At 43.2% G+C, this 26,143-nt stretch overlaps 2 protein-coding genes across 3 annotated transcripts in view; one reads left to right on the forward strand and one right to left on the reverse strand.

The window, feature by feature from the left end:
- Positions 1-9,454, forward strand: part of USP7 (ubiquitin specific peptidase 7) — a 70,853-nt gene extending 61,399 nt beyond the window's left edge. For both annotated transcript variants that reach the window (XM_030285236.4, XM_002196927.7), the window contains 8 exons: positions 603-711; positions 804-881; positions 1,215-1,315; positions 1,903-2,002; positions 2,857-2,976; positions 4,222-4,293; positions 5,249-5,339; positions 8,072-9,454. In XM_030285236.4, coding sequence (XP_030141096.1) covers positions 603-711; positions 804-881; positions 1,215-1,315; positions 1,903-2,002; positions 2,857-2,976; positions 4,222-4,293; positions 5,249-5,339; positions 8,072-8,178 — 778 coding nt within the window. In that variant the 3' untranslated portion in view covers positions 8,179-9,454. The remainder of the gene's footprint in view (positions 1-602; positions 712-803; positions 882-1,214; positions 1,316-1,902; positions 2,003-2,856; positions 2,977-4,221; positions 4,294-5,248; positions 5,340-8,071) is intronic.
- Positions 9,455-13,558: 4,104 nt separating this feature from the next.
- LITAFD (LITAF domain containing) lies at positions 13,559-25,800 on the reverse strand. Its single transcript, XM_004176644.5, has 5 exons — positions 25,621-25,800; positions 18,153-18,258; positions 16,004-16,069; positions 14,706-14,865; positions 13,559-14,236 (listed from the first exon to the last, which is right to left on the reverse strand). Exons 2-5 carry the CDS (start codon positions 18,244-18,246, stop codon positions 14,128-14,130), a joined length of 429 nt encoding a protein of 142 aa, XP_004176692.1. The 5' UTR covers positions 18,247-18,258; positions 25,621-25,800; the 3' UTR covers positions 13,559-14,127.
- Between the last annotated feature and the right edge of the window lie 343 nt (positions 25,801-26,143).

Below are 26,143 nucleotides of genomic sequence, written 5' to 3' on the forward strand. Positions count from 1 at the left end.
TTCTCAGGTGCTCAAAGGGATATTTCTGGTTAAAGTGGTGGTTTTACACATGTTTGTGTAAAACTAGGTTTGAATCTCTATAAAACTAGAGCAGAAAGTAGTGTATGTGCTTCAGGAATAATGCACACACAAAACTTACAGCTCTCTGTATTCATGGAGTGTAGATGCTCTGTAGTTACCTGAGGCTATCTCCCTTCATTATCAGTGAGACTTTGAGTAGCTGTTTGTAGTTTCCAGTGCTGTGGTCATTGTGGAATTTGCTGTGTCATATGGCTCCACAAATTAACCTTTCACAATCTAAAGCATGTGCTGCTATGCCAGTAATTCCAGAGGAATGTCGGTCTGCCAGCCTGCAGCACTGACATCAGTGAGCTTGTAAACATCCAGGAGAGTTAGCACACACCCTGAATGGTTTTCTGTTCCCACAGCCCAGCTGTGTTTAAAAATCACTAAAGTTCTGTGTGCTGTGCTGCTTAGGCTGTCTTAGCAATTACATGAAACTTGAAGCCAGTAATAAAAATGTTCTTGGTGCTTCAATTTACTGAGCAGTAATGGATTTTGAAGAGATGGATTTTAAGAACATGTTTTCTTTCCTTCTGTAGTTATAGGGATGGCCCTGGTAATCCTCTTAGACATAATTATGAAGGTACTCTAAGAGATCTTCTGCAGTTCTTCAAGCCTAGGCAACCAAAAAAACTCTACTATCAACAGGTAAGAGTCTTTTCTTTTCACTGGGGTGAGTTATAAAAATAATTCTGCCCTATTCAAAGTACGCCTAAAGTGTTTTTCTTTTCTTTCTTAAGCTCAAAATGAAGATAACTGATTTTGAAAACAGAAGAAGTTTTAAATGCATATGGCTAAATAGCCAGTTTAGGGAAGAGGTGAGTGAAGCCACTACACACTTGCTGTCATTTCTGTGTCAGAGCTGGTATGGCTGTGGTTATGGATCTACCCCTGAGTAACACAGAAATAGAACAAAGTTGTACATGATGTGAAAAAGATCTAACAAAACAACAGCAAAAAACCCCCGAAGAGCACAAAAAATGTAAAAAAAATCAGATCTTTAAACAAAAATTTTGAAGATTACATAGATGTTGATTTAAGTTATCTTTTCAAGATGAGTGGTTAAGAGGAACAATTCAGTGTGTTCTGTGCTATAGTGGTTGTTTACTTTTCCAGATTTTCTAATGATTTTTGTGTTTCAAATTCCACAGGAAATAACAGTATATCCAGATAAGCATGGGTGTGTGCGGGACCTGTTAGAAGAATGTAAAAAAGTTGTAGAACTCTCTGAAAAAGGTTCAGGGAAATTAAGGTAAAGCTGGAAGACAATGTTTTCTTCTATGTGATCATGTAGATTTTATGCAGCAAAGCATCTGTAGAATTTAAAATACTGTAGAAACCATTATTAATAGATGAAATGTGATATTGTGTTAAAAGCTTCCAGATTGCCACTGTTAAGGGTTCGTCTTAGCTATAAATACAATTTTTACACAGTTATTAAATTTTTATGTGTTTAATAAAGTTACATCCTTGAGTTTCATCAATTGCACTTGTTAGTCATGAGTTATTCTTTCAAATCCAAGCATTTCATGCTATTCACTTCTCAGGAGTTACAGGGGTTAAAAGTGAGGTCATTTAAAGAGGATATATAAAATAATCTCCACCAGAAACCTATATTTTGTAGTGGCACATCTTGGCTTTTTGCCATGAGCCAGAAATAATTTAGCCTTTTATGGCTTTACTGCTTAATTTTTACTAAATTTTGAATTTAAAATTTTATAAATACAGTAGCAGCATCAGTTTACATTCTACACTAATCTCTCAAGATTTGAGAAAGAAATGTTGCATTTAATTTTTTTTATTCCCTTCTTAAAAATGCTTTTCCTGTTTATCTTTAAGGCTGCTAGAAATTGTAAGTTACAAAATCATCGGTGTCCATCAGGAGGATGAGCTGTTAGAGTGTTTGTCACCTGCAACAAGTCGAACGTTTCGAATAGAGGTAAGTTGTGCTTGTCTTTGAGAAGCTTTGAAACCTGACTTGGAGAGAGAAAACTCTTTCAACTGGTAATTTTATTTTTCTGGGTGCTGATCTTCAAATGCTGTGATGTTTGTATTAAGACTACATGATGATGTTATATGTATTTTTAAAGAGAATGCTTTTTAAAAGATACTCCTTTGTTTCATCTGCTTCCCTATAATGGTTTCATTATTTGATTTTTACATATGTTTTTATAACAATGCATGAAGACTTTTCAAGAGCCTGTCCAAAGGACATTTAATGTCTTGCCAGCAATTCCAAGGTTTGTTTGAGAGTTTGTGATAGAAATGTTTATGCTTAGAACCACTTTTGTACTCTAATATTCTAGAAGGTTTTGTTTCCTTTTCTGTTACACTTGAGGTTCTTGAAGCAAATTTGATACTTAACATGTGATTTTTTTTCCCTAAACATCTCATCATTTAGATCTGCTAACTTGCCTCAAAGATCAGAAATGAAAAAAAAAGTTTCCAGTATAAAGTGTAATGAGGAGCTGGCAAGAGGCCTGTGTTACTGTCAGCTAGTTCTGCACTGATAGAAGATTTCTTGTCAAAAAAGCCTTTCAGGGAAGCCAGGAGAATATTTCCTGAGTAGGGGAAGCTGAAGTGCTGTCATGCCAGGGATGAGGGACTCTGGTAAAAGACTCTGTCAAACAACATGGCTCTTTTAATTGTTTTTGAATAGAATTGTTTGAAATCAGTAGCAATACATCAATAATGCTTTCAGTTTCTTAATAACTAGAAAAATAACTTCAAAACTTTAGTTTCTTTTTGTGGAAGTTTAGCTGATTGGAGTCACAATTCTCTGTCTGGATCTAGGAAATTCCTCTGGACCAGGTAGATATAGATAAAGAGAATGAGATGCTAATCACAGTGGCACATTTCCACAAAGAGGTTTTCGGGACATTTGGAATTCCATTCTTGCTGAGGATACACCAGGTGCAGTATGCCTCCATTTTTCTCCCTGTGGGATTATACTAATGATGTTTTCTTTAAGTACTGTTGAAGAAATGCATTAATGTTAGAAGTGTGTAGGAAAATACAGCTCTTGTATCAAAGGTTCTGCCCCGTCTGTGCCTTTCTGTGATTAAATAAGATCCCAGCTCAGTTCCTGTTGCATATCCAGGTTGTTCAGTGTTTCAGCGAGCCTGTGCAACACCTAAAAAGCTGTCACTTGGCAGCAGCTGTCATCCCCTGCCCCTTGCAGAATCCCCCAACAAACCAGAACCCTAATTCCAGCAGCACTTGAGTAACTGCCCTGCAGAGTTGTTGGCCAAAGTGGCCCTGCTCTCACTGAGACAGGATTATGGAAAATGGGGTTGCTTTCTCCATCACTTTGAGATGACTTTGCATTTCATCCTTTGATGTACTTTATCTTCTAGGGCTGAAAGTTGGTACAAGAACAAAAGCTAATTTTGAAAGCTTAATTTAAATTCTCAAGTTTTTCCTGTGGTGCTGTTCTAGCTGAATGTCACCCTGATTCTCTTAATATCAAAGTGTATTTCTGGAAGCAGCTAGCCATTTGCTTCTAAGCTTTTTCTGGTTCGTGTATGTTACTTTGTATGAAAACTACCTACTTTAAAAATTTTGGAATGAGAAATATGTCCATATCTCTCTACCTCTAAAACTCTAAAATTATAATTTTACTAATTTCCTTTTTTTTTTTTTTTTTTTTTTTTTTTTTGATGAAAGAGTAAAACTTGTTTGGTGATTTTTGGTGGAAACCATTTGTTCTGCATTTCCTTGTTGTGGCAGTTAATATGTATTACTCATCTTTAAGCTGACATTCTCTGTCACTTTTTTGGGCACTTTACATAGTCAGGGTGCAGAAACACAGTACAAAAAGTAGCAACAAGCTTAGCAAGAATATGGGTTTTTTTACAAATTCCTATTTTCTCATTTTGCTGCTTAACTTTAACCTGACTTGGACACATCAGTGGCAGTGCCTGACCAGTTTATGGGGCAGTTTGAATAATGATAAATCAGTAAGACTTAAAGTTCCTGAACATAGAGCAAATTGCCTGCTGTTGTTTCATATTGTAGAGAATGATGTTGACACTTTTGTAATTTTGTAAATAACAGACATTGAGGCAATATATTTCAATGAAGCTTAAAGCAAAATACTAACAGCTTCCCTTTTTTTCCCTAGATTTTTTGACATTAAAATCTTGTTGTAATTATTAGGGTGAACACTTCAGAGAGGTTATGAAGCGGATTCAGACAATGCTGGACATACAAGAAAAAGAATTTGAAAAGGTAATATCAAATTGGGAGAGATTTTATTGCTGGCTGTAAACCCTAAATGAGTTTATTTTAGTAGGTTGGAACACCCCAGACCTGGGATAAGTGTAGATTTTGTGTGATAGAGCAGCTGCTTGACTGAAATAATGCTTTTTCTAGGACTAATTAGTTAGGGTGGGTAGGATCAGTATTTCCATACTGCATCAAGAGAGATGTTCTGGAAAACATTACAGTAACCCAGAAAAGTGTAGCTGGTGTGGGACCTTTAGGAGCCACCCCCACATCACATTCTATTCAGAGCAGAGTGACACAGTCATGTTGTGCAGGGCTTTTTAGTTGCAATTTGTAAACTCCCAAGGGTGGGAATTGTGCCCTGTTCTGGACACTGTGTTTTAGAATATTTCCACTATCACTGGGAATGCTTTGCTTTCCTTGCACGTAATCAGAATGTTTCATTTTGCAACTTGTGGAGGTCATCTCTGTGCAGCTTTTTGAGAAGAGCCTGTTCCTGTGCACCATCCTTCAGATGGTGGAAAATTATAGATACCCTGTCAGCCTTTTCTTCTCTGGGCTAGAGAGACCCCATTTCCCAGAGGTTCCTGAATGCCAGGTTCCCTCCCAGTCCTCACCAGGTCTCACTGGACTGTTGCTGCACTTGCTGCAGTTTGTTGCCCTGTCTTTTTCCCTGGAGGGCTTGAACCTGGACACAGTATTCCAGGATCCGACTTCATGATTTCCTGTGCATTTATTTTGTCCCATTATCTAGGTTGTTGATGAGGGTTTTAACCAGGATTGGCCTTTTCCAATTCCAATATATGTTTCAACTCCTGAAGTTGAAAGTTATAAGTTGAAGTTACAAGTTTTCTACTTGTAACCAGCTGCAAGTTAGACTGTGAACTTAGGCTTGAAGACTTAATTTTAATGTCATATCCTACCACTTGGTTTTTGAGGGTTTTTTTTCTTTGTATAGTTTAAATTTGCCATTGTAATGATGGGCCGACACCAGTATCTCAACGAAGATGAGTATGAAGTGAACTTGAAAGATTTTGAGTCCCAACCTGGTAAGTTACTAGACAACCTCACTTTTCTTTTGGCCTGCTGAAGTTGCTATGCCAGTTGTTATGATGTGTTTATCCTTAACTCAGGATGCAGAAAGAGTTTGTTCTTTTTGTGTGACTTACATTAGATGTAGTGACCAAGCAAATATTTATATACATCAGTGTGCACACTCAGCAGTGTTACATGAATGTGTTAGTCCAAAAATATGTATTTTATAGGCATTTAGATAAATAATCTTTCCTTTTGAGTTAAAAGATTGTATGTGAATGACCAAATGGGTGCAGTGTCAGTATAACACACTTTACAGCATCAGTTACACGTTGTCTTTATTGTCCATCTACCCCCTTGCATATTTGATTCTTGTGGAAAAATAATTCTTGTTTATTCTTGATATCTTCAAGGAATCTGAAGATTCTAACAAGAATCTTAAACATGTCAATTAGATGCTGTTTAGATTTTTTTTTTCCCCATAAGAAATGATTGACCGAGGAACAAATGCAGCTCCATTCTAAATTTGTCTCTGGATGGGCTGCCATCTTGTTTACTTGACTGACATTTAAACCTCTATTTTCTTAGACATTTACACATTGGAGAAACCAGGTTAATCCTTCAGGAGTTCCATCCCAGGAGTGTTTTCATAGCCATAGCATGGGTTGGGCTGGGAGGTGCCTTAAAGACCATCCCATTCCACCCTGCTGCCATGGATGCCACCACCAGACCGGTCTCTCAGGGCCCCATCAGACCTGGCCTTGGACACTTCCAGGGGTGGGACAGCTACAGCTCCTCTGGGCAAACTGCACCAGTGCTTCTAAATCCAAATCTCTCCTTTTCCTCTTTGGAAAGTTTTGTTTGGGAATGGCACCTTTGGATCCACAGTCAGGGATCCATTGAAACCCTTGAATCCATTGGGGTTTCTTCTCCCAGCTTAGCTGTGTTCCTCTCTGAGTTGCACAGACTTGCTGCAGTTCTATTTTTCTGACAATTAGGAATTCTGATTTTCATTGGTAGGTTTAGCTAGGGTCGAGCTTTCTCCAATTTTTCCCAGCTGTGCTCTGGATTGATGTAACAGCTGTAAAGAAACCCTGTAACTGTGAATTTATTTCAAAACCTGCAGAGTTAGACCTGTGTTATTAGTGGGCACTTGCAGGAGCCTAGCAGTGCTTTTGCTGTGTGTGTAGCACAGGCAGGCTCGTGGCTTGCCAGAGCTGTGGGTGCCTGCAGCTGCACAAGTCACCCCAGAGCCCAGGAGTGTGGCACTGCAGGACCTCTCTGTGCACCACTTGTGAAGGGTCTCTGGGTGGTCAGCTTGGAGGTGGACATTTCTCCACAGACATATAAACTCTACCCAGTGTGCTCAGAGCGGGCAGAGTCCTGATTTTATTCTGGGAGTCATCCCTCTTGGGTCAGGGAGGGAAAGGCAATAGTCTGGAATGAACTGCTGGGCTTGGTGAGCAAGGCAGAGCCAGTGGTGCCAAAACAGCTTGAAAAACCGACCAGGTCAAAGGCACAGAAATGTCAGAATGTGAAAGAGGGAGAACTTCAACTGTTCGTAGGAATTGTAAGGAATGTGACAGTAAAAGGTTTTAATTTGATTGTTCATTGAAGTCACCCCTGTGGTAGAATATACTTTGGAATTAATGTCTACAAATGCCAAATTTTAACACACACTACATTGATGCAACCAAAGCTGGGGCATTGTCCTGTTTGATTGGCATAGCTGATGTCAGTAGTGTCCCTCTGCTGTTGCCAAGGTACACTAACTGTAGCTGTGACTGTGCTGGCACCAGCCATGTAGGATCTATTTTTTTCTTTGGAAGCATTCAAATTCTCCCACTAAGATTGGCAGTTCTCTTTTAATTTGATATTGACCATTGTGTCAAACAAGAAAAAGAAATAAATCATTTTGATTGAAGAAAATTTATCACAAAATGCAGATGCAGGCAACCGACAAGGTCACGTGTTTTATGCTTTAGTGGTTGCAGCTGATGGCTTTGAATGTAGAACGTACTTCCCTTGCTGGGGGCCTCTTTAGTTTTTGCCTTTATCATTTCACTTCTAAGAGCATTGGATGCTCTGCATTGAGAACATCTTAAAGGAGAATTTCTCCCATTTGCAAAAAGTACATGGACTGTGGTTTTCATTAAATCTAGCAGTAGAATAAATAATATTGGGTTGAACATATGAAAAAAAACTGTGTATTTTCTTTGCAATCTAAGTGACTAGGGTTTTTTCTTAGAAAATAAAGAGGAGGATCAGTTTCATGGATTCTTAATTAGCATTACTTGCTTTTTGCATGAATTAAACAGGTATTCCCAGTTAAACCAGGTAATAGGGATAGCAGAGATTATGGCAAATACTGTTGGTTGTCATGTTTCAATGGCACATCCCCCCTGTTTGAAACAGGCTCAGCACTTTGGTGAAAGCTGGTACTGTGATGTGCCTCTGGCCATAACAGTGATTATCTTGCTTTAACACACCCTTCACTGCTGTAAAGTCCTGGAGGTGACTGAAGAAGAGAAAAAGCAGGTGCCTGCTGCAGAAGGAGCTGGGGAATGAATGTGCTGTTGGAAGGAGAACCTTGCCCCTCAGGCTGTGGGGCTGCTCTGCACTCCTCTGCCCTCCCCTGGTTCCCAGCACTCTGTGGGCAGGGCGCACAGGATTAGTTTGTGTAATGGAAACATTTTTCCAATTTAGTCTTAAAACTTGATTATTTTTTTTCTCTTTTCTTTTCTAGGCAACATGTCTCATCCAAGGCCATGGCTAGGGCTTGACCATTTCAATAAAGCCCCAAAGAGAAGTCGCTACACTTACCTTGAAAAAGCTATTAAAATCCATAACTGACTTACTTAACCAGATTGTCAAGGCAAGGGACAAAAATAAGTGTGTGTGTGCACCTTTTTAACAACTGTAGAACTTTGGTACACGTGCACTATATCTGAAGTCTTCAGCAAGAGGATTTGCTGCTGATGTTAATTTTATTTTGTTGAGGCTGTTCAGTTTGGCTTCTCTGTATCTATTGACTGCCCTTTTTGAGCAAAAATGAAGGTGTTTTTATAAAAGCTTGGATGCCAATGAGAGTTATTTTATGGTAAACGTAATGCAAGGCAATTGTCAGCATAATGAGGGAAGAGTTTAGTAGAACAGTTGACATTGGCAAAATTATTTGTCTGTAGTACGTTTATAGATGGCATAAGCTGACTGGCTGCCCTTCCCATGTGGTGTTCACATCACTGCAGCTAGAAAGTCTTATGTTTAGACTCACATCAGATTTCTTTCCTTCAGTTATACTTTAAATGACATTTTTGTGCATTTGTAAATGCAAAAGAAAAACTCACATCATCAATAAATAGCAATCTCTACTTTATTGTGTACATTGTTGGCACTTATTCGGGATTTTTGTCTCCTCCAGCTTCATAGAATCTTTTTTAATAAACTAGTTTTCATTTAATTTAGTCAATACTTTGCATCCTGTTTTACCAAGTGGATGCCCCGAGTCCTAAAAACAGATATTTGGGTCTTTATGTGAAATTTCCAACCATTGAGGAATACCGTTGCGATTGATTATGCCATCTTCTGGCAAATAGAACGACACTCAAAAGTTGGCAAAAGCAAGTGAAAAGATTATAAATATCATTAATTTAGTTACCATGGGAAGAGATGGGGAAAACACAAGAACTAGCCTTTTAGCACAGAGGGCATGCTCACTAGTGTTTAGTAAGCTGTTGACTTTGTATAAAAAAGGAGGAAAAAAAATGAAAAAAGAAGAAAAAAACCAGAAAAAAGCAATTGTATATTTAATGAATGAACATGTACAATTTAACACTTGGAGGTTAATTTTATTGGGTGAGTCTGCAAGTGAATTTCACTGATGTTGATATTCATTGTGTGTAGTTTTATTTCAGTCCCCAGACTGCTTCCTTTTCTTTGGAGCTAATGCCAGCCGCGTGTCTAGTTTTGAGTGCAGTAAAGATAGAATCAGCAATTCACACTTAATTTTACATTTTTTTCCAGTATTTTATTTTGTTTCTGTAGCCGCAGTGTACAACTCCTCTTCCTGTATATTGCCTTTTTTTGCTGGAAAATGTTGTATGTTGAATAAAATTTTCTATAAAATTTTTTTCGATGAGTGATGACATGGACATTGAAGAAGATTTCTCCTCTCCTTGGAAATAGAGTTTTGGGAAACGTTTTCATTCATGAGATTTTGCTAAAGGTGTGGTTTTCTTTTTCCTTAAGTGTTGACAATTGTATAACCCTCATTCATTGTTTTGGGGAAACTTTGTGGGTGTTTCTGTTTAATAGTTTTGGGGTTTGGAGGTTTTTGTGGGGTTTGGTTTTTTTACGTCCTAACTAGTCGCTTAACAAATAAAAGATTTTCCAGGAAAGGAGCCATGTACAAAAACAACAAATGGAAAAATTATTTTACTAGTTTGTTTGTAAAGCTTGTACTAGAGTCTTTGTGATAGACTGGACTCTGCCTGCCTGTACAAAATTTTGTGGTCCAGATTCTCAAGTCTAATATTATAAATGGTGTAAAGTGAAATCTGGAGTCTCTAAAGGTAAGGTGTCTTCATAGAGTGATAGATTCCCTCCATAACGTGTTCCCTGTATTCATAACCAAAACAGAAGGGGCAAGTTCTAGGAATGTTTGATTCTCTTTTTAGTTTGTATCTTGCAGTGCTTTTAACTGTCTCTTATTTCCAGTCAAGGCAAGCTAGTTGTTTACTTTTGTTTTGCTGTCTGTGTGTGTAGGTTAGCATAGAGGGAAGTGCTCAACTGGCATGCCTTAAGTGGAGAAAGCTTTCCTTTGCTTTGCATTTCCATCAGGCTGGTGAGAATTGCACCATCCCAGCGAGTTTTAACTGGTACTTGGATTGTCTCTACAGGCTTTCAGTAAATGTCAGGATTTGTTTCCAAACTGTTTCTGTGAGTCAGAGGCTCTGGTCAGCAGTAGTAAGCCCTAATTATATTTAGTGTTGTTTAGACTGATATAAAATTGAGCTTCTATCTGAATGTCACTAAGTTTTCATATTCATTTATGGGATGGTGGCAGCTTTTAGGGACTATCTCAAAAAACACAATCCTTCCTATTTCAGAAGAAAAAGCAACTAACAGTAGATTTTGGGTGCCTTTTGGGTTTTAGATGATTGGATTTTATGTGCTTCAGTATTTATGCTACTCCCACACTAGTTTGGTGGTGTCCATACTTTGAGGCATTCCATATGCAGTTTTCAATTAATGAAGGATTTTCTGGAAAAAAAAAATGTTTTGGAGCACAAGTAACTTGTTACTGAAATGTGGAAACACCTATGAAGAGGAGGACAGGAGGGTTTCTCAGGTGCAGTATGTTTGTTCATTTAAAAAATTACGAGAGTACAGTCTTCAAAATTGCCATGCTTTCCATTTCTTTATTTAGATTTTGGAATTATCTGGATAATAGACAGTGAACGCATTAAATTAAGGTAATGGTAATATAAGTGTTAAGCAATAAGGATGAATTTCATGGTGCACAGCATCAGAGCAACATGTTGTTAACAGCCCATCCGAATTCTCCCTATGAAAATAGAGCGTGGTTCCTGTAGATTTACATAGTGCCTTTTATCCTAAAGGAGTCCAAAGCATTCTGTGAAATCTGAGCAGATCACACCAGTGATAGCTGCTGCCTAGAGAGTGACAGCCAGCCCCAGCCCCTTCACCCGACCCGACAAAGCCGCAGGACGCGGCCCGGCCGTGGCGTCCCGCAGGACGAGCAGAGCGAGTGCCTCCCGCATCCGGATCTACCTCAGCTGCTGTCCCCGGAGCTCCGCCAGCGTCCCCGCGGTGCCAGCGTCCCCGTGCCAGCCTCCAGAGTGGTGCCAGCGTCCCAGTGCCAGCATCCCCGACCCAGCCTCCAATTGCACCGCCCGGCCGCGGGCGCTGCGCTGGCTGCAGGCGGCAGCGCCCGCATCACAGCCACGCTGGGGGGTTGCTGTTTGATATCCTCTGTGAGAAATCATTTTCTGTAGGAACTGTACATATTGTAAATAAAACAGCCCAGGGTAAACACTGCATCGGTGTCTCGGCTCTTCATTTTGGAGAGCAGTGGGAGTTACAGCTCTCGGGCCACTCGGAACTCAGGGAGATTTTCGTTAGATCAAGTAGATGAAGTTAACAAAATTCAGCCAAATTGTGTGTCAGGTATGGCATTAATAATGTAAGCTGTGCTGGCCAGAAGGTAAAATCTGACTTGTATGTCAGCTTCCACATTTTGAGCCCTTTTTTTCCTGAAACACTGAGGTGGAGAGTGTCACTGTTTGATGTGAGTGTCATTTATTGTTGGCTGTTAAACCTGCCTGGTCTTTGGGGTCAAAAAATGGGGAAATGTTCACATGTGATATGTCCTAATCTGGCACCTGTATTCTATTTAATTTCTGCCCCAGGTGATGTTGAAGTTAGCTGTATACCAAACACAGCAGGAAATTATATTTGTTATGGCTGGAAGCCTTTATTTTTTATTAAATAGTTGTATAAAACTATTGTGCCTATAAATAGTGGTGTAAAAATGTCCTAACTACTTCTGTTAAATACCTCTTGCACATGTCAAGTCATATATTTATGTATTTTCTTTACTGTGTGTATATTCATGTGAATTTGGGTTTTGCACCTTTCCTGATTAATGTCGCTGACTTGGTGCATTATTTACCACTAATTAACAGCAACAGTTGTGGTTTCACAGCCAGATTTTAAAATAGAGAAAAATCATAACATCCTAAAAAAAAGTGTGAATTGGTACAACCTGTTGTGCTGCCGTCTGTGTGGCTGCCTTTCATCCTTGTGGGTTTGGATTCCATTAGGTCACAGTAGGTTGGGTGACTGGTGGGGACAGTCACTGACCTTGGTACAGAGGAGCAAAAGCTGGGCAGCTGCTCTGGGAATGGCCTGGGTGTTGAGGAGGCTGCAGAATGTTGGCTCTGGGTTTCATGTAGGGCTGGGAAAATGGTTGTTGAACAGTTTTTACATGTATTGATTATGTCTTTTCACATCTCACACTCAGAGGACTGGGGTTTCTGTGGTCTAAGGGCTGCAGTGGTGTAGGTATTGAAGTGAAAATCAGTGTATATGCCCAGCCTAGTTTAACTGAGCTGGGATCAGCTCAGCAGGGGCAGTTTGTGGTGCAGACTGACAGCGGGCTCAGGGGGACAGGGCTGGAGGGCAGTGCCATTCCTGGAGCTCCTTTCTACGGCTGCCTTCAACCCCATTTGCCCTCGCTGGGGACTCCTGACCTGGACTCTGCCCGTGTCCCTGACCCTGTCCCGGTGTCCCTGCCCGTGTCCCTGCCCGTGTCCCTGTCCCGGTGTCCCTGTCCCGGTGTTCCTGTCCCGGTGTCCCTGTCCCGGTGCCCCGCGGGCGGAGCGCGCAGTGCGCCCCGTGTCCGGCAGGGGGCGGTGCCCCAGGACGGCGGCTGCGGCCTCGGTCAGTGAATGAGAGGACAGGGACACAGCGGGGACAGGGACACTGCACAGGGACAGGGACACTGCACAGGGACAGGGACACAGCAGAGACAGGGACACTGCACAGGGACAGGGACACACCGGGGACAGGGACACTGCACAGGGACAGGGACACTGCACAGGGACAGGGACACAGCGGGGACAGGGACACTGCACAGGGACAGGGACACTGGTCACAGCAGGGACGGGGCACTGGGACAGCACAGAGACAGGGAGCGTGGTCACAGCACCGGCACAGGTTTGGGTAAGGAGCTGTTAAGTGCCCGGTAGTGCAGCCCCGGTGCCGCTGCCCTGCATCCCCGCTGCCCTCGGCAATGCATGTGCCCGTGTGAAAGTGTTCAGGATGTTACAGCACGGAAATACACGAGTTTCTTCTCTGTTTCCTTTTCCAGCCAGCAATGAGCTGAGCAGCTGCTGCTACTGTCAGTGTTGAGAGGGGTCTGGGCACCTCCTGGCCATTGTAATTGCAGACATTTGATTGCCCAAGATAAGTGCCTGTAGTTCTGTAAAGTCTCCCTGCTTTGGGAGATGATGCACTGCAGTGAGAAGGCCAAGAGGTAAAATAAAGGCCTTTTGTTGCAGTAACTTTTTTCAAGCCGTGTTTGCTGATTTTTCTTCTTTGTGTCTTTGCCTTCTGCATTGTAGCTTGTTAATGTAAAAGGGGTGTCCCAGTGACCTGCACCTTTGCTCTGGGTGCAACATGGCACCAATGCAGACAGCGGATTTGCCAGTATTGTGAACAATAACAGGTTTATTTTCTTACCTCATACATAACAGAGTAAAGACAGTCTCATAACTTAGTGTTTTGTTAATAAATAATCAGCTACACTGTGCCACCCACAGCCCTGCAGGGGTAGATCCTGTCGGGAGAAGAGCAGAGAGAAATGAAATCCCAGCCAGGCAGTTCCAGTGCAGAAAAGGTAAGAGCTTCTCTGGAACATCCATGTCCAAACCTTGGTTTGTGGTGGGCTGAGAGATCCAGAGGAGTCTGTGTCCCAGCTGGGTCGGAGATTTGAGAGGAGCTGAAGAACTCAGCAGCTGGAAACTTCACAGCACAGGCCAGCGAATCAAATAGAGCATAAATTAAATTATAGTGCAAATTAGTCTTGAAGTGTTTTTTGTTTTAAAGCCAGTGCAACCATGTGGTGGTAAACTAGAGTTCACCAGGTGGGTTCACCTGCAAGGGAGCTGCAGAACCTAAGCATAGTCCTGTGAGTTTCCTAGCAGTAGTTTTATGTGCAGAATCTTATGCCATTAGGAAATGGAAGCTTTACATCATCTGATTGCACAAGCTTTGTTTCTATAGTCTTTTGTATCTATAAATGTGAAAATGGCAGCATGGGCAGTAATGATCTGCATCCTTGAAGATCTTCATGAAGAGGGGGACGAAGCAGCATCCGAAGCAGCACCTAGAGCCAAAGAGGAGATGGACAAGCACAGAATGATTACTGCTTCCCTTTTCTGCTGGCCACAGCTGTGATTTTCCCCTGCCTTGTTCTGCCTGCCTTTTCACTGCCTGAATCCACCTCTTTCACAAGTCTATTAATGCTAAAAGTATCTCCCAAAAAATTAATCTTTGCTTCTGACGTCTTATGCATGAGTCTGTTTCTGAGCCTGATTCTAAATTGCGTTTGGGAAGTAGACAATGCTGTACTAATTTCTGCTTGTCTTATGAAAAGTGAAGCATACCGGGTTAAATTTAGCAAGTTTGCATCCCCTGTAGCCATGATGACTGTATCTAGAAAGGACAGGATTGCTTCTCATCAAGTGGAGAAGGGCAAACTGTCTGTATAGGCACCAACCAGAACTTTGATTTTTTAATTACTCATTTTTAGCCTTCTGTTGTGCTGAATCTGCACAGTGCCCATGAAAACTTACCCAACCATGCACAGGCTGGTGCACAGGAGGTAGGACAGCTTGCCCAGTCTGTAGGTGACCTGGGTGGTGATGTGCTGGCGGCAGGAAGGACAGATTGTGGATGTTGGTTTGCTGGAGAAGATCCCTGCGACGATGATGGGAGGCTGGGACACCAAATAAACTGAGTTCAGGAGGAGAGGAGAAGCAGACAAATTAGAAGCACAGGAAATATTTTGCAAGTTATAAAGCCTTAACTGGGAGAATGTGGGTTCTTAATGTGGCATCCATGTTACTATTGTGGATTTCAGGTGAATTTCTAAGAGCCACTGTGCTGGTTGTTCTGTGTATCCCAATACATTGCACCTAAAACCAGCCAGTGGTTACTTGAGCAAGGACGTACACAGGGAATTGTCTGTGGGATAATCCCCAGGCAGGCAGTCCCCACACCCTCTGCTGGATGTACTCTGACACTGAAGATTTGTCTTCTGATACTTAAAATTACATGAAAATGCTTGTTCTCCCTGAAGAAGAGATTTGAAGGAGGTTGGGGAACTTTTTGGATCAACTTTTCAGTAGTTATGAGAAATTCATCAAAGCAGAAATTACACCTAAATGCCCTCAATCAGCTGCTGGTGCTGTCCTCAGTTAGTCTCTAGCTCATGTTTTTGCAGTCTAGACTTGACTGTCATATTCCCTGAGGGGCACACCCCTTGTAGGTACATGAAGGATATTTTTTTCAGAAATGTTTTCAGTAAAAAAATACCATTTTAAGGATCCTAAAACATGTCTAGGGTACAACTTCACACTGTAGCCTGAGGCAAAACTTGAGGAGTGGGAAGGTGTCTGTTAGATAGACAGGATAGAGCATGTCTGAGTTCAAGTGCCTTCTGGTTTTAGGGATATTTAAAAATGCATGTCTCCTTTCTTTCTGTATGAGGTGTTACTGACTGTTCTTCAAAGCCTTTCCTCAGCAAGTCCTTTGAGCTTCTCCACATCATAAAGGTGACTAGAACAGGAACATTGGCCTTAAAATTATTTGTTCTGAAAGCCCTGGCTTCTGGCCATTTTGGCTTGTTTTTGGTTGTTTTTTTTTTTTTTTTTTTTAATGGGTACTTCTGTAGATTGGCTAATGCTGGAAAATCAAGTCTGAGTTCCTTGTATTAGTTTATCTTCTGACATTTCTGTGGAATTTTCCAGCTTATGAGATTGTGGTTGGGTCAGAAAGGTCCCACCCTCCCTGTTGATGTTAAAAGCAAACCCATGTCAGCGTTGCTGGCACGCAGCCCCAGGTGCTGTCAGCAGCACAGCCCTGGGCTTACCCGGCTCCTCGATGACGGTGGTTTCTCGGTAGGAGTAAGGTGGGGGAGAAGGATACTCATAGCCCCCTGTGCAAAGAAAAACAGGGCAAAAATGTGTAAGTGCCAACAGCTTCTGGCTCCCAAAAGCCCCTCGGGGTGAGTCAAGAGGGGCCTCGCAGGGAGTGCAAATCCAGCGCAGGGAGAACAGCCACGGAACCAATTCCTGGGTTTTCAAAGCCAGAAGAGCTGCAGTGGCTGGCTGGCCTCACTTTTGTAACCAAAGCTGAGAAACCAAATCATTTCTTAGGAAAGGCAGCAGCTCCATCATTCATTCCAGCATAACACTCTCATGACACTCAATCTAATTTAAGGACTCCACTGATGAAGGAACCACAGCACTTCTACCTTCAGTGGTAATTACCCTTACTATTTAGTATTTAGAGCCTTTTTACTAGTTTAAACTTTATCAGCTTTCAACAAAGATATTTCATCATACTCTGTTTCAAAAAAAAGTTAAAATATCTTCTTCCTTGTGCTTTGGGAGAAGGGAAGCTGGTGACTAAGACACCTCAAGCTTTTTCAGTTCTTTTGCTAATCTTTCAAATTAAGAATGCAATCAGCCTACCTGAGGTGAAATAAATGACTGCATTAAAGAAATACATTCATTAATACATTCAAAATAAATCCATGTAAAAAGCTTCACAGCCAGCTGGCATGGATGTGGTACCAAACACAGGACTGCTCTGGGACAGGAGGACAGTCCCTTAGAGAAATCTTGGTTGGTCAAGCCTGGGCAGCACTGGAGAAACCCTCACCCCCAGACAGAGCAGCTCTGAGCTGGGAGTCCAGCCTGTGCTCAAGCTTTTCACAATCGATGTGGGTGCAACCAGGGAATGAGCCCACAGGGATACAAATGGAATATAAAACCAGAATTTTCCAGAGTGATCTAAAATATAGCAGCAAAGCTGAAAAAATGTCAGCAATATTGTCTCGAATTGCTTGCCAGAAGTGGTAAAGATTTGCAATGGCATTTAGGTTTCGTGGTGGTGGGGTGGTGTTTAGTTTTTGGTTTTGAAGAGTTTTGTGTTTAGTTTTTGGTTTTGAAGAGTTTTCTGTTTGTTTTTTTTTTGTTTGGTTTCTAGGGGGTGTTATTTCTAGGGGGAAAAATTGTAAAACAATTAAAAACTAAATAATTTCCTTCTGATTTAGAAAAGGAATGTGCTTAGTACAAGTGAGCTCCCATCACTGCTTGCTGCCCAAGGAGAAGCCCCGTGCTCAGCGCTGGGATGGCAGTGCCTGTGCTCGGCTGAGCGCTCACAAGTCAGACTCCTCCTCTGAGAGCTCTGCTGAGCTTAGAAAGAGGCCAAAGGGATTGTGGAAGACAAAAATATTTACAGAGAGAGCTGATCAGAGCAAAATGCTCTGGAAACGAGTCGGGTTTAGAGGCCCACGAGTGACACATCGAGCCCTGTTAGTTACTGCCTGATCTCCCATTTGGATTTTTCCTCCAGTCCTGTCCAGAAAATGGCAATTTCCTCAGCAGCAGGAAGGTAAGGAAGGTACAATCACTGAGGATGGGGAGTGCTGCCAGGTGCTGGTGGAGGTGTGAGAGCAGTGCCTGGGCTCAGGAGGAAAAGCCCAGCCAGGACAGCAGCCCTGGAGCTGAGCTGTAGCGCTGCCCTGGGAGCAGGGGCTGCTCATCCCTGCAGGAGCCTGGCCAGCAGGGATGGTAGGGGAAAGGCCAGTCCTCTGTAAAACTAGATGACAATTTAAGCAGCACAAAGCCCATCCACGTACAGAGTTTGTTGGATGAACATTTGCACATTAGGGATGTGAAATTTTTGTAGCAATACAACTGCAAAACTGCAATAAACCACGTGGGTTTTGGTTTTTTTTTTTAAATATTAACTAAACTAACAAAATATTTATTGCCATTAGTTGGACCTGTGGATGCTGGGAATTTTAAACTTGCTGTGCTGAAAGAACATTTTAATGATATTCCTATTAGGAGATCCTATCCCAACCCTGGGATTTATATGCTGGCGCAGACACTTTCAAAACCCATCACATCCTGGCAAGGCTGGGCTCCAAACGTGCTCGGTGCTGTGCTGGAAACCAACCCCCAGCGACCCAAGGATCCCTCCAGGAGCCCTTTCCCAGCCCCGCTCACCGTCCTGGCCGAGCTCCGGGGCCGAGGGCTCCACTCGGTACCGCGGCTCGTACATGACCATGGGCACCTCCGGGCGCTGCTTCTCTGCAGACATCTCTGCACCCACCTGCCAAAGGGAGGGCAGAATCAAACCTTCCCTGTGGGAACCCAGAGCTTCCCTCTGGCTGCCCTGGGACCCTGGCAGGGGTCAGGAACCCCCCTGGACAGAGCCCCCAGAGACACTGTCTGTGATCTCTGTCCATGGAAAAGAGTTTTCAATCTTACAGGATGAATTACCAGCTCTGAGTGTTTGATATAAGTGATAATTAAGTGTGGCACGGGTGCAAAAGTAAAATTTTAGGTTTCTAGATTAGGGGTTCAAAGGGGACAAGATGGAGGAAATTGGATGTGTCTTGTCCTTTTTCTCCTTCTTCATGCCCTCCATGTTTCACTGTGGTGTTGGCATTTTTCTGTTGGTTTAGGCTGGGGACACACTGTTCAATGTAGGTGACAGATATTGGCACATTATTGTAAATCCAGCACAGGTAGTTTCTGGTATTTAATGTTTGTAACATCCCACTGAGGGCAGAGCCCCACACGCTGCCCTGCAGGACAGAGCTGCGGCAGGGCAGCAGAACATGTTAGAGATAAACAGAATAAACAGCCTTGAAACCAGCACAGACGAATTATGGCTTCTTCTTTGGCAACGGGGCAGAAAGACAGAGACTTTCTACAATCTTGGAATCACCAATAGCACAGATTCTTACATTTCCCTGCCTGACTCCCCCTGCCCTGCATTTGCCAGTGCTTCTGCAGCTCCTGCTCCTCACACTGGGCTGTTGCTCAGAGGGAAATTAGCAGTTCTCACACTCTGGTTTTTCTGTAGGCTGGAGAGCAGTCAGTTCCTGTCGCACTTCATGATGAGGAAAGTGGAGGGCAGAAAATACCATCTTAACTTATTTATTTGTGCTGGGATGCTAAAAGTTTTCCCCCAGAAAACACTATTCAAATTGTGCAAACTCGGGACTGAAAGAGTTAACTGTGCAGAAAAGTTAACCTATTTTTTTTGTATGGATTTTCAAAGTAATAAAAAAAAAAAAAAGGAAGAGCGCACTTGGAGCACCTGTGGCAAACCCTCATGTGTGACTAAGTCAGTGCAATCAGCGGCAATTCGGATCCGTCTATCTTCGGGTTATTGTGCAAACTTATCATCATTGTTATCGCGACCAGTTTTGTCCTGTGAAACCATTGTCTCATCGGTAGGTGACAGGCTTTTGTTGGGAAACATCCTCATTAGGGGTGACTGCGCTGCCTGAGGCTCTGAGCAGGATGAGGCCACAAAATGTGTGTTTTGCAGGGTTAGCAGGAGCTGATCTTCAATAAAGGCGGTGGGAGGGAGAGGACACGGGCAGGGATGTGTGTTTGCATCCCTGCCAGCCGAGGAAAGGCGAGGATTATTCCTCGCTGCCCTCGCACCGGTATTGACTGGATGATTTCCTACTCATATTTACAAAGAGTCCTTTGCAGAAGAAAGGCACAACCTTTTTGCACAGGTCAGCGAGTGTTTTGGGGAAAAAGGGAAGTTTTTGGGGAAAAGGAGCGCAGATGCACCAACTGCCCGAATGTATGAGGTCAAAGAAAAGCAGCAGAGGAATCGCTGGGCAAGGCAGGATGGTCTCAGCAGGTCTGTTTGCAAGGAGCGTTGGAGGGGGAGGACAAAAGAGGGAGGATCAGTAATGCTGAGATAAAGCATCAGCCACTCAGGGAGATAAAAAAAAAAAAAAAAAAAGAGGAATTTGAAAATATCACCAGAAAAGATGTGCTGTGATTTTCACAAATCTGGATGAACGTCAGGTGATATGAAAAATGGTAGCAGAATGAATCATTAAGGGAATAGGTAGGATGGTGTGGAGAAAAAATCAGAAATACTGTATTGGCCATGTTAAGGAAATTGCAAATACTTGGATTGGAGAGGATGGCTGGAGAAAGGTGCATCTCAGTGTAATTGTTATAAAGGACTAAACCAGGGGATTGGGGATGGCAGAGGTGTTAATAGGGCATTGTTGAAGCTTCATGAGGATCCCACTGAGAAGAAGAAAAATGGGTCAAGAGAATAGGAAAGTAGGATGAAGCTGTGAGAACCAAGGGAGAAGAAATAGTTTGTCAGCGGTGACTGAGGGCTCAGGAGTGCAGAGATAGATAAAACATTATCTATCTATTATCTACATTAGCCGGTGTTGGCCAAGAGCTGCTCCCCTGGGACAGGGATTAGTGGGGAAAATTACAGGGAGTCTCCAAGTTTTTGTCTTATTCCTGTCTTGGTACACTAAATACTGGGTGGTGTCCATTTGGGTGACGCTTCTGCAGAATTCATCTCACTGTGAAACAGGAAAAAGAGGAAAGAGCTTTTGAATTCCACCCAGTGCCTGTAAGCCCAGGCAGGCGCCTGCAAGAGGCGCAGGGTAGGAGGGAATCACAATAATGGCCAAGAGAGTGAGAACTTGTCAAGGTAACTGCGGAGTGCAAAGGCACACTGAGTAATGCTGGCTCCACCCTGCGAGGGACCGGGAGAACATCCGTAAATGTGAATGTGTAGGACACCAGGTGAAGAGTGGGGAATGGTGTGGGATGCCAGGTTTGTGTTTGATCCGCTGGAGCTGCCGAGCACAGGAGCTGCAGGCTGAGGCTGGATTCTCTCTCTCGGTGCCCTGCTGTCCGAACTCAAAATGTCCCTCAGACATTTTTGGAGGTTCCAGGCCCAGGTCAGAAGCATTTGAGACCCTGGCAGGCAGCTGGAAACAGCTGTGACTTTGGGTTTGAAATATGGAATGATTTACCAACCTTGCAGGAAGAACAAGAAGTCATAAAAGTTTAGATATTAGAGTAGAAGTAGTCACAAAGTAAAGGAAAGAATTTTTGAGTGCTGTACAGGGGGGTTTTGGTTTTGTACATGGGGGTCAGAGGGTTTAAGGTGGAGGGATTTGGGCCTGCCCTGTCCTCCCTCTTTCTCCTTCCTTACCTCCATGTTCTTGGTGATGTTGGCACTCACAGATTGGTTTAGAGTAGAAAAGCACCATTTAATATAGGTAATAGGCATTGGGGAAAAACTGTACCCATGTAACACGTAATGTACCATATAAAAGACAGCACAGCCCTGGGCAGGGAGAGAAGAAGCAGTCGGGAGTCAGAGAGGATGTCAGGGTGTGTGTGTGCCTCTGCCTGAGCTGTGAGCAAACCACAGCAGCCCCAGAAGAAAATCTTTTAGATAACTTGCAATAAACTGCCTTGAGACTGAACAACAGAGACTGCTGAGCCTTTCTTTGGAAGCACAGGCTGGAGGAGAGACTTTTCCACCCCACAGAGCCACCCCTGACCCAGGGTGAGCTCTGGCACCCTGGCAGCTCTGTGTGCTGGGAGGGAGGAGCTGCCCCAGGGCTGGGGGGCTCAGCTCCTGCAGGAGCATCCTCAGCCTGTCTGGGACACAGCACTGGGGCTTGGACACCCTCTGGGCCTGAAAGCTGTGCCTCCAGAGGTCTGGGAAAGGCGTTTTTAGGGTTGTTTCTGCTACTCTGCAGATCCTTTAATTTGGCACAGAAGCGTTTTCTCTCAGCTCTTGGTTCCAGCTGTGTGCAAGGTGCCCGAGAGCCCTTCAGGGCTGTGACTCCCAAACCTGCAGGTGTTGTTGCCATAAATCAGAGCAAGCGACTTCCCTCCTTTTCAGATATTGAAGAGGAAGATACGGGACAGAACAGTGTGAGTAGCCCCGGAGGAAAAAGTCATAAGGAGAAATATCAGGAAGCAGGTCCTGCAGAGCAGGGAAATGCCCTCTACACTTGCCTGCAGTAAGACCAGGAGGGTCACACTGCATAGCTCAGGAGCGATGGAGCTGCCCCTCTGCAGTCACCCTGAGCAAGGCACGGCCGCCCCTGGGGCTCTCCTGGGTTTGTCCAAAGCAGACAGACTCAAACCACTCAAACTGCTCGATTTGCAGGCAGAACTGCCTAATCCACAGTCCCCTGTGTTCTCTCCAGTTTTGGTATCCTCTACATATGCATACAAAGTGGTTTGCATGGGAAAAAAAAGCTGGCTTTAAGTTCTGTGGAAATCAGTATTTTAAAAAAAATAAGTAAATCACACCCTGAGGCATTTGCACAAAGAGCCAATTCAGGGGAGGTAAGGCACAAATGACAAAGCCCTTCTGTTCCAGGAAGGAGATCCCAGGGAAGGATGGGCAGGCAGTTTCCATCATCTTCCTCTGATTTGCTCCAGGACCTTGTGTTTGGGTGTGAAGAGCGGCTGGTGCAGGCAAGCAAAGCTGGTGAGCTGTGAAATTCCAGGGCACAGCCCCTCTCCACTCCCAGCAGCAGCTCTGCAGTCCCTCCTGGATGTCCCTGTTAGCTAAATAACCTCACAGGCCAGATTAATTCCAAGTCTTCTCTGCTTGGAAAGGGATTTCATGTGAAAATCAAAGTTGCTGCAGTACTAATATTCTTCCAGGGTCATACCTGGCTCTCAAGGATGGCATCTCAGCAAGCAGTGACTTTATACGAAGTGCTTGATCTCCATTCCTGCTTCATCTGCTCTCAGTGGGATTTGCCATTCAGTAAGGGTGTGTTCAGAGACAGAAAAAAGGGATCATGGAATTTAGGAGGAAACTCCAAGAATCGGGTATTTGAAGAATATAGGGTGCTACATTCAAAAGTTTGGTATTTTGGAAGATTAGCATTAAAACATTATAGCAAATGATCTCCACATTTCATGGACATGTGGAGGAATAGCAGTTTTCTCCAGTGGCCTGTTGGCTTCTAGGACACTGGCCCAAAGGCTTTCAGTTTGCTGCAATGTGTTCTGCTTCTCCTGTCATCACTGGTTTAATGTTTTCCTGGGCATTTAGCCCTTCCAGCTGTGTTTATAAGGCAATTTAAATTTCTGATATTTTGAAGAGTGGCCATAAAATGCCATTGCTGGCATGCAATTACATCTAGGGCTTGCTTGAACAATATCAAGAGCCTGTTTCTCTTGATTGAAGCAGTTAATTCCAGTTTTTGGCTAGCACTCAAACACTGAACTCCTCAGTGGAGAGATCTTTTCCCTTTAGTCCTGAGTCGGTCATTTTGGGTAACATTCACAATGTGCTGAGGGTTTTCAGATGTTCAAGAAGGAATAGTTCCAGCTCAAATACAGACAAACATTACTGGGGAGCAGCACTCAGGTGTTTTCCTATTCTCATTCTTAAATAGAAGCTAAAAGAGAGGACTGCTGGCAGCAAAGGAGAAGTTGGACTTTAGAAAGTATTCATTATATCTGGAGTAGACAACCTTTTCAAGGAGATGAATAATGCTCTGCCAATTCTCCATTCTTTACTCATGAAATTAATTTTTTAATATCACAGTAATTCTGGCTTTCTGAATCAGGTTACCAGCCTCTTCAAATGGAGAAGATGTAGCTGGGGGGGACTGACTGAATATGAACCATATTTCCTGCTGCAAACTCTTCACCTGGTTCCCTTTTCTTGTCTGCTGACTGCCTTGCCCCACTCCCTGATGTGTGCACTCACAAGGCTGCTGGAAAGGCAGGCACTGCCTGGGTTTTCCAGTCCTGTCCCACATCAGATGTTTGTGTTAGGTTAGTCCTTCCTGAAGGGAGCCCTGGTCTATAATTCAGCACATTTACTGCACCTGTTGCTCTCACCTTTAAGCAATTCCAAACACTGTAAACCTTCACAAACCTTCTAGTCTGGAATTATTAATAGTAGTTTCTGGCTGTGTGCTATTGTGCCAGCATCATGCTTTTACAGAAAACCTTCTCCCCTTGAGCCACTCAGTGAATGTTCCTGTCCCTTTGCAGCCTTCCCTTCTCAGGACTAAGCAAGGTTTGAGTCCTTTTAATTTCTGAGCAGTGAATTCATCCTTCTTGTCCATGAATGGTCAGTGACATCTGTCCTCAGCCTATGGAATGGTATGAATGTCATCTTGTATTTAATGGAAAAGTTGTCTGCAGGATAATCCAGCAGCACTTATTTCCTTTTCCCAGCCACCTCACGCTGGTGGCTTGTATTTAAGTTGTCATTAACCAGCAGCAGGTCTTTCTCCTCCAATGTCATTCTGTACTAATGAACTCCCAGCTTGCAGCTGAAATTTTTGGTAGTTTTTAAAATGGGCTTCTTTGTTGCATTATAATGCACACAAATACTGCCACAGCAGGTCTCTAGCTTTTCTTATTCTGTGTAATAGATTTTCTGCTTCCATAATTTGTTTCTTAAGTCATACATTTTATTAGCCACTCCTATATTTCTGCCAAGGTTATTCATTATAATGCTGAATAAGATCAATCACTGCTTTCTGTGCTAACCTTTGATGCAAACCAGGTTTATCTATTAAACCTTGTTCCCTAATTTACTGTTTGAAGTACAATCCCTTGTGCCCTTGAGATGACCAACTTTTTCCGTATTTGAAGGGCACTTGCTGTGAAGGGTGAGCACAGCTGAGCCCTGGGATTGCATTAGAACTGGTCCCTCCCTAATTACCATTCCAAAAATAGAGTAATAACCACCAAAGGGATGCATTGTCCACTGGTTTGTGCATTAACCTGGGCTGGGGAAAAAAAATAGGCTCAGTTCCTGTTCTGCCACAGTGACGTTTAACAGTTAATTAGTCTTGGTTTTCCTTAGCCCTGTTGTGGACAGAAATACTGTTTTGGGGAGACATTACATCAATTCTGCTGTGATGTGGTCACGTTTGGTTATGCCTTCAAACGGGAGCAAACAGAAGATGGGAAATGCTGAGTCTAGATTCAGCCTTTGTCCTCTGTGAACACAATTTTGTCTTTCACGTTCCCTTTTAGCTTTCAAAATTGAGGGCAGCCTTACACAGTCCTTTCCAGCACTTAATCATTACTTTAAAAATTGATGTTTGCCAACTTTTTATTTAATTCCTTTATAGATGAACATTCCCTCACCAACAGCATTGACTCATGGGTAGCCAGGATTTCATTTTCACCCTTTTAAAAATAATGTCCATAACTTGTCCTTCAAATGAAACTGATAGAGCTGCTCAAGGAATGTGTCCTACAGCATCTGGAGCTGGTTTAGCAACTCTTCAAAAGTTATTATGAATAAATCCACTTAAAGCAAGCAGGTATGTGCCCTGATTTTAGGCGTGAGCTAAGACCTTCCCTATGGTACATTAGTTTTAATTTCTATCCTTATTACTACTCTCATTTCCACCTTCTCAGAAAGCTCCTTTTCCTCTCTTCCATCTCTGATCTGTTCTAGGAGAAAGAGAAAATATCCTGAGAAAATACCTTCAGATTTTAGGAACAAGAGAGAGGCTTGCAAATTCTCAGAGGCTGCCAGGAGAAGCGAACATCGATCAGAGGAGCCACAGCTGCCCCATTCCCTGAGCTCAGCCTGCTCCAGCCCTGCCAGCTCCTGTCTCTGCCTCCCGGGAGCAAACACAGCCACGGTCCCAGGCTGTTTGAAGGCTCTTACCTTTCTGTAGCTCTGGCAGACCCGGGGAGGAGAAAAGCTTCAGGAGGTGGTCACTGCATCCTTGCTGTGCCCTGGCTGTGCGTGGGGACAGAGCCCCTGGCAGGGCAGGGCCATGGCCCCGGCTGCTGCCGCTGACATCCCTGCACAGGCTGTAATTACCAGCTTGGTCACAGCCCCAGCCCCTGCTCACACCTGCTCTGGCACACCAGGAATGCTGCGGGACTGGCTCGAACCAGAGGATGTTGTTGTTGCTTTGTTTTATTCCCAATATCCCAGAAATTTTCCTCTGTGCTATGCTGAAAGCTAATGGAGGTGATGAGAAGCAGTATGGAAATAACTTGAGGGCAATGTGTGTGTCCTCAAAAAGTCTGTATCCTCAAAAAGTGTGTATCCTCACCCATTGTTCTGTGTGTCCTCAAAAAGTGTGTGTCCTCAAAAAGTGTGTATCCTCAAAAAGTGTGTATCCTCACCCATTGTGCTTCTCTGAGAGAAAAGAAGGGTGAAAAACCACAGGTACAGGTGT

This window comes from Taeniopygia guttata, chromosome 14 (assembly GCF_048771995.1).
Source record: "Taeniopygia guttata chromosome 14, bTaeGut7.mat, whole genome shotgun sequence".
Classification (NCBI taxonomy): Eukaryota; Metazoa; Chordata; class Aves; order Passeriformes; family Estrildidae; genus Taeniopygia; species Taeniopygia guttata.

What these genes read in the sequence shown, in the direction of transcription:
- LITAFD (XM_004176644.5), bottom strand. Translation starts at nt 18,246, where the DNA reads ATGTCTGCAGAGAAGCAGCGCCCGGAGGTGCCCATGGTCATGTACGAG. An exon ending in CCCGGAGCTCGGCCAGGACG is followed by an intron (nt 16,070 to 18,152) that starts GTGAGCGGGGCT and finishes TTCTTTGCACAG; the next exon opens with GGGGCTATGAGTATCCTTCT. An exon ending in ACCAGCCTGTGCATGGTTGG is followed by an intron (nt 14,237 to 14,705) that starts GTAAGTTTTCAT and finishes CTTTGGCTCTAG; the next exon opens with GTGCTGCTTCGGATGCTGCT.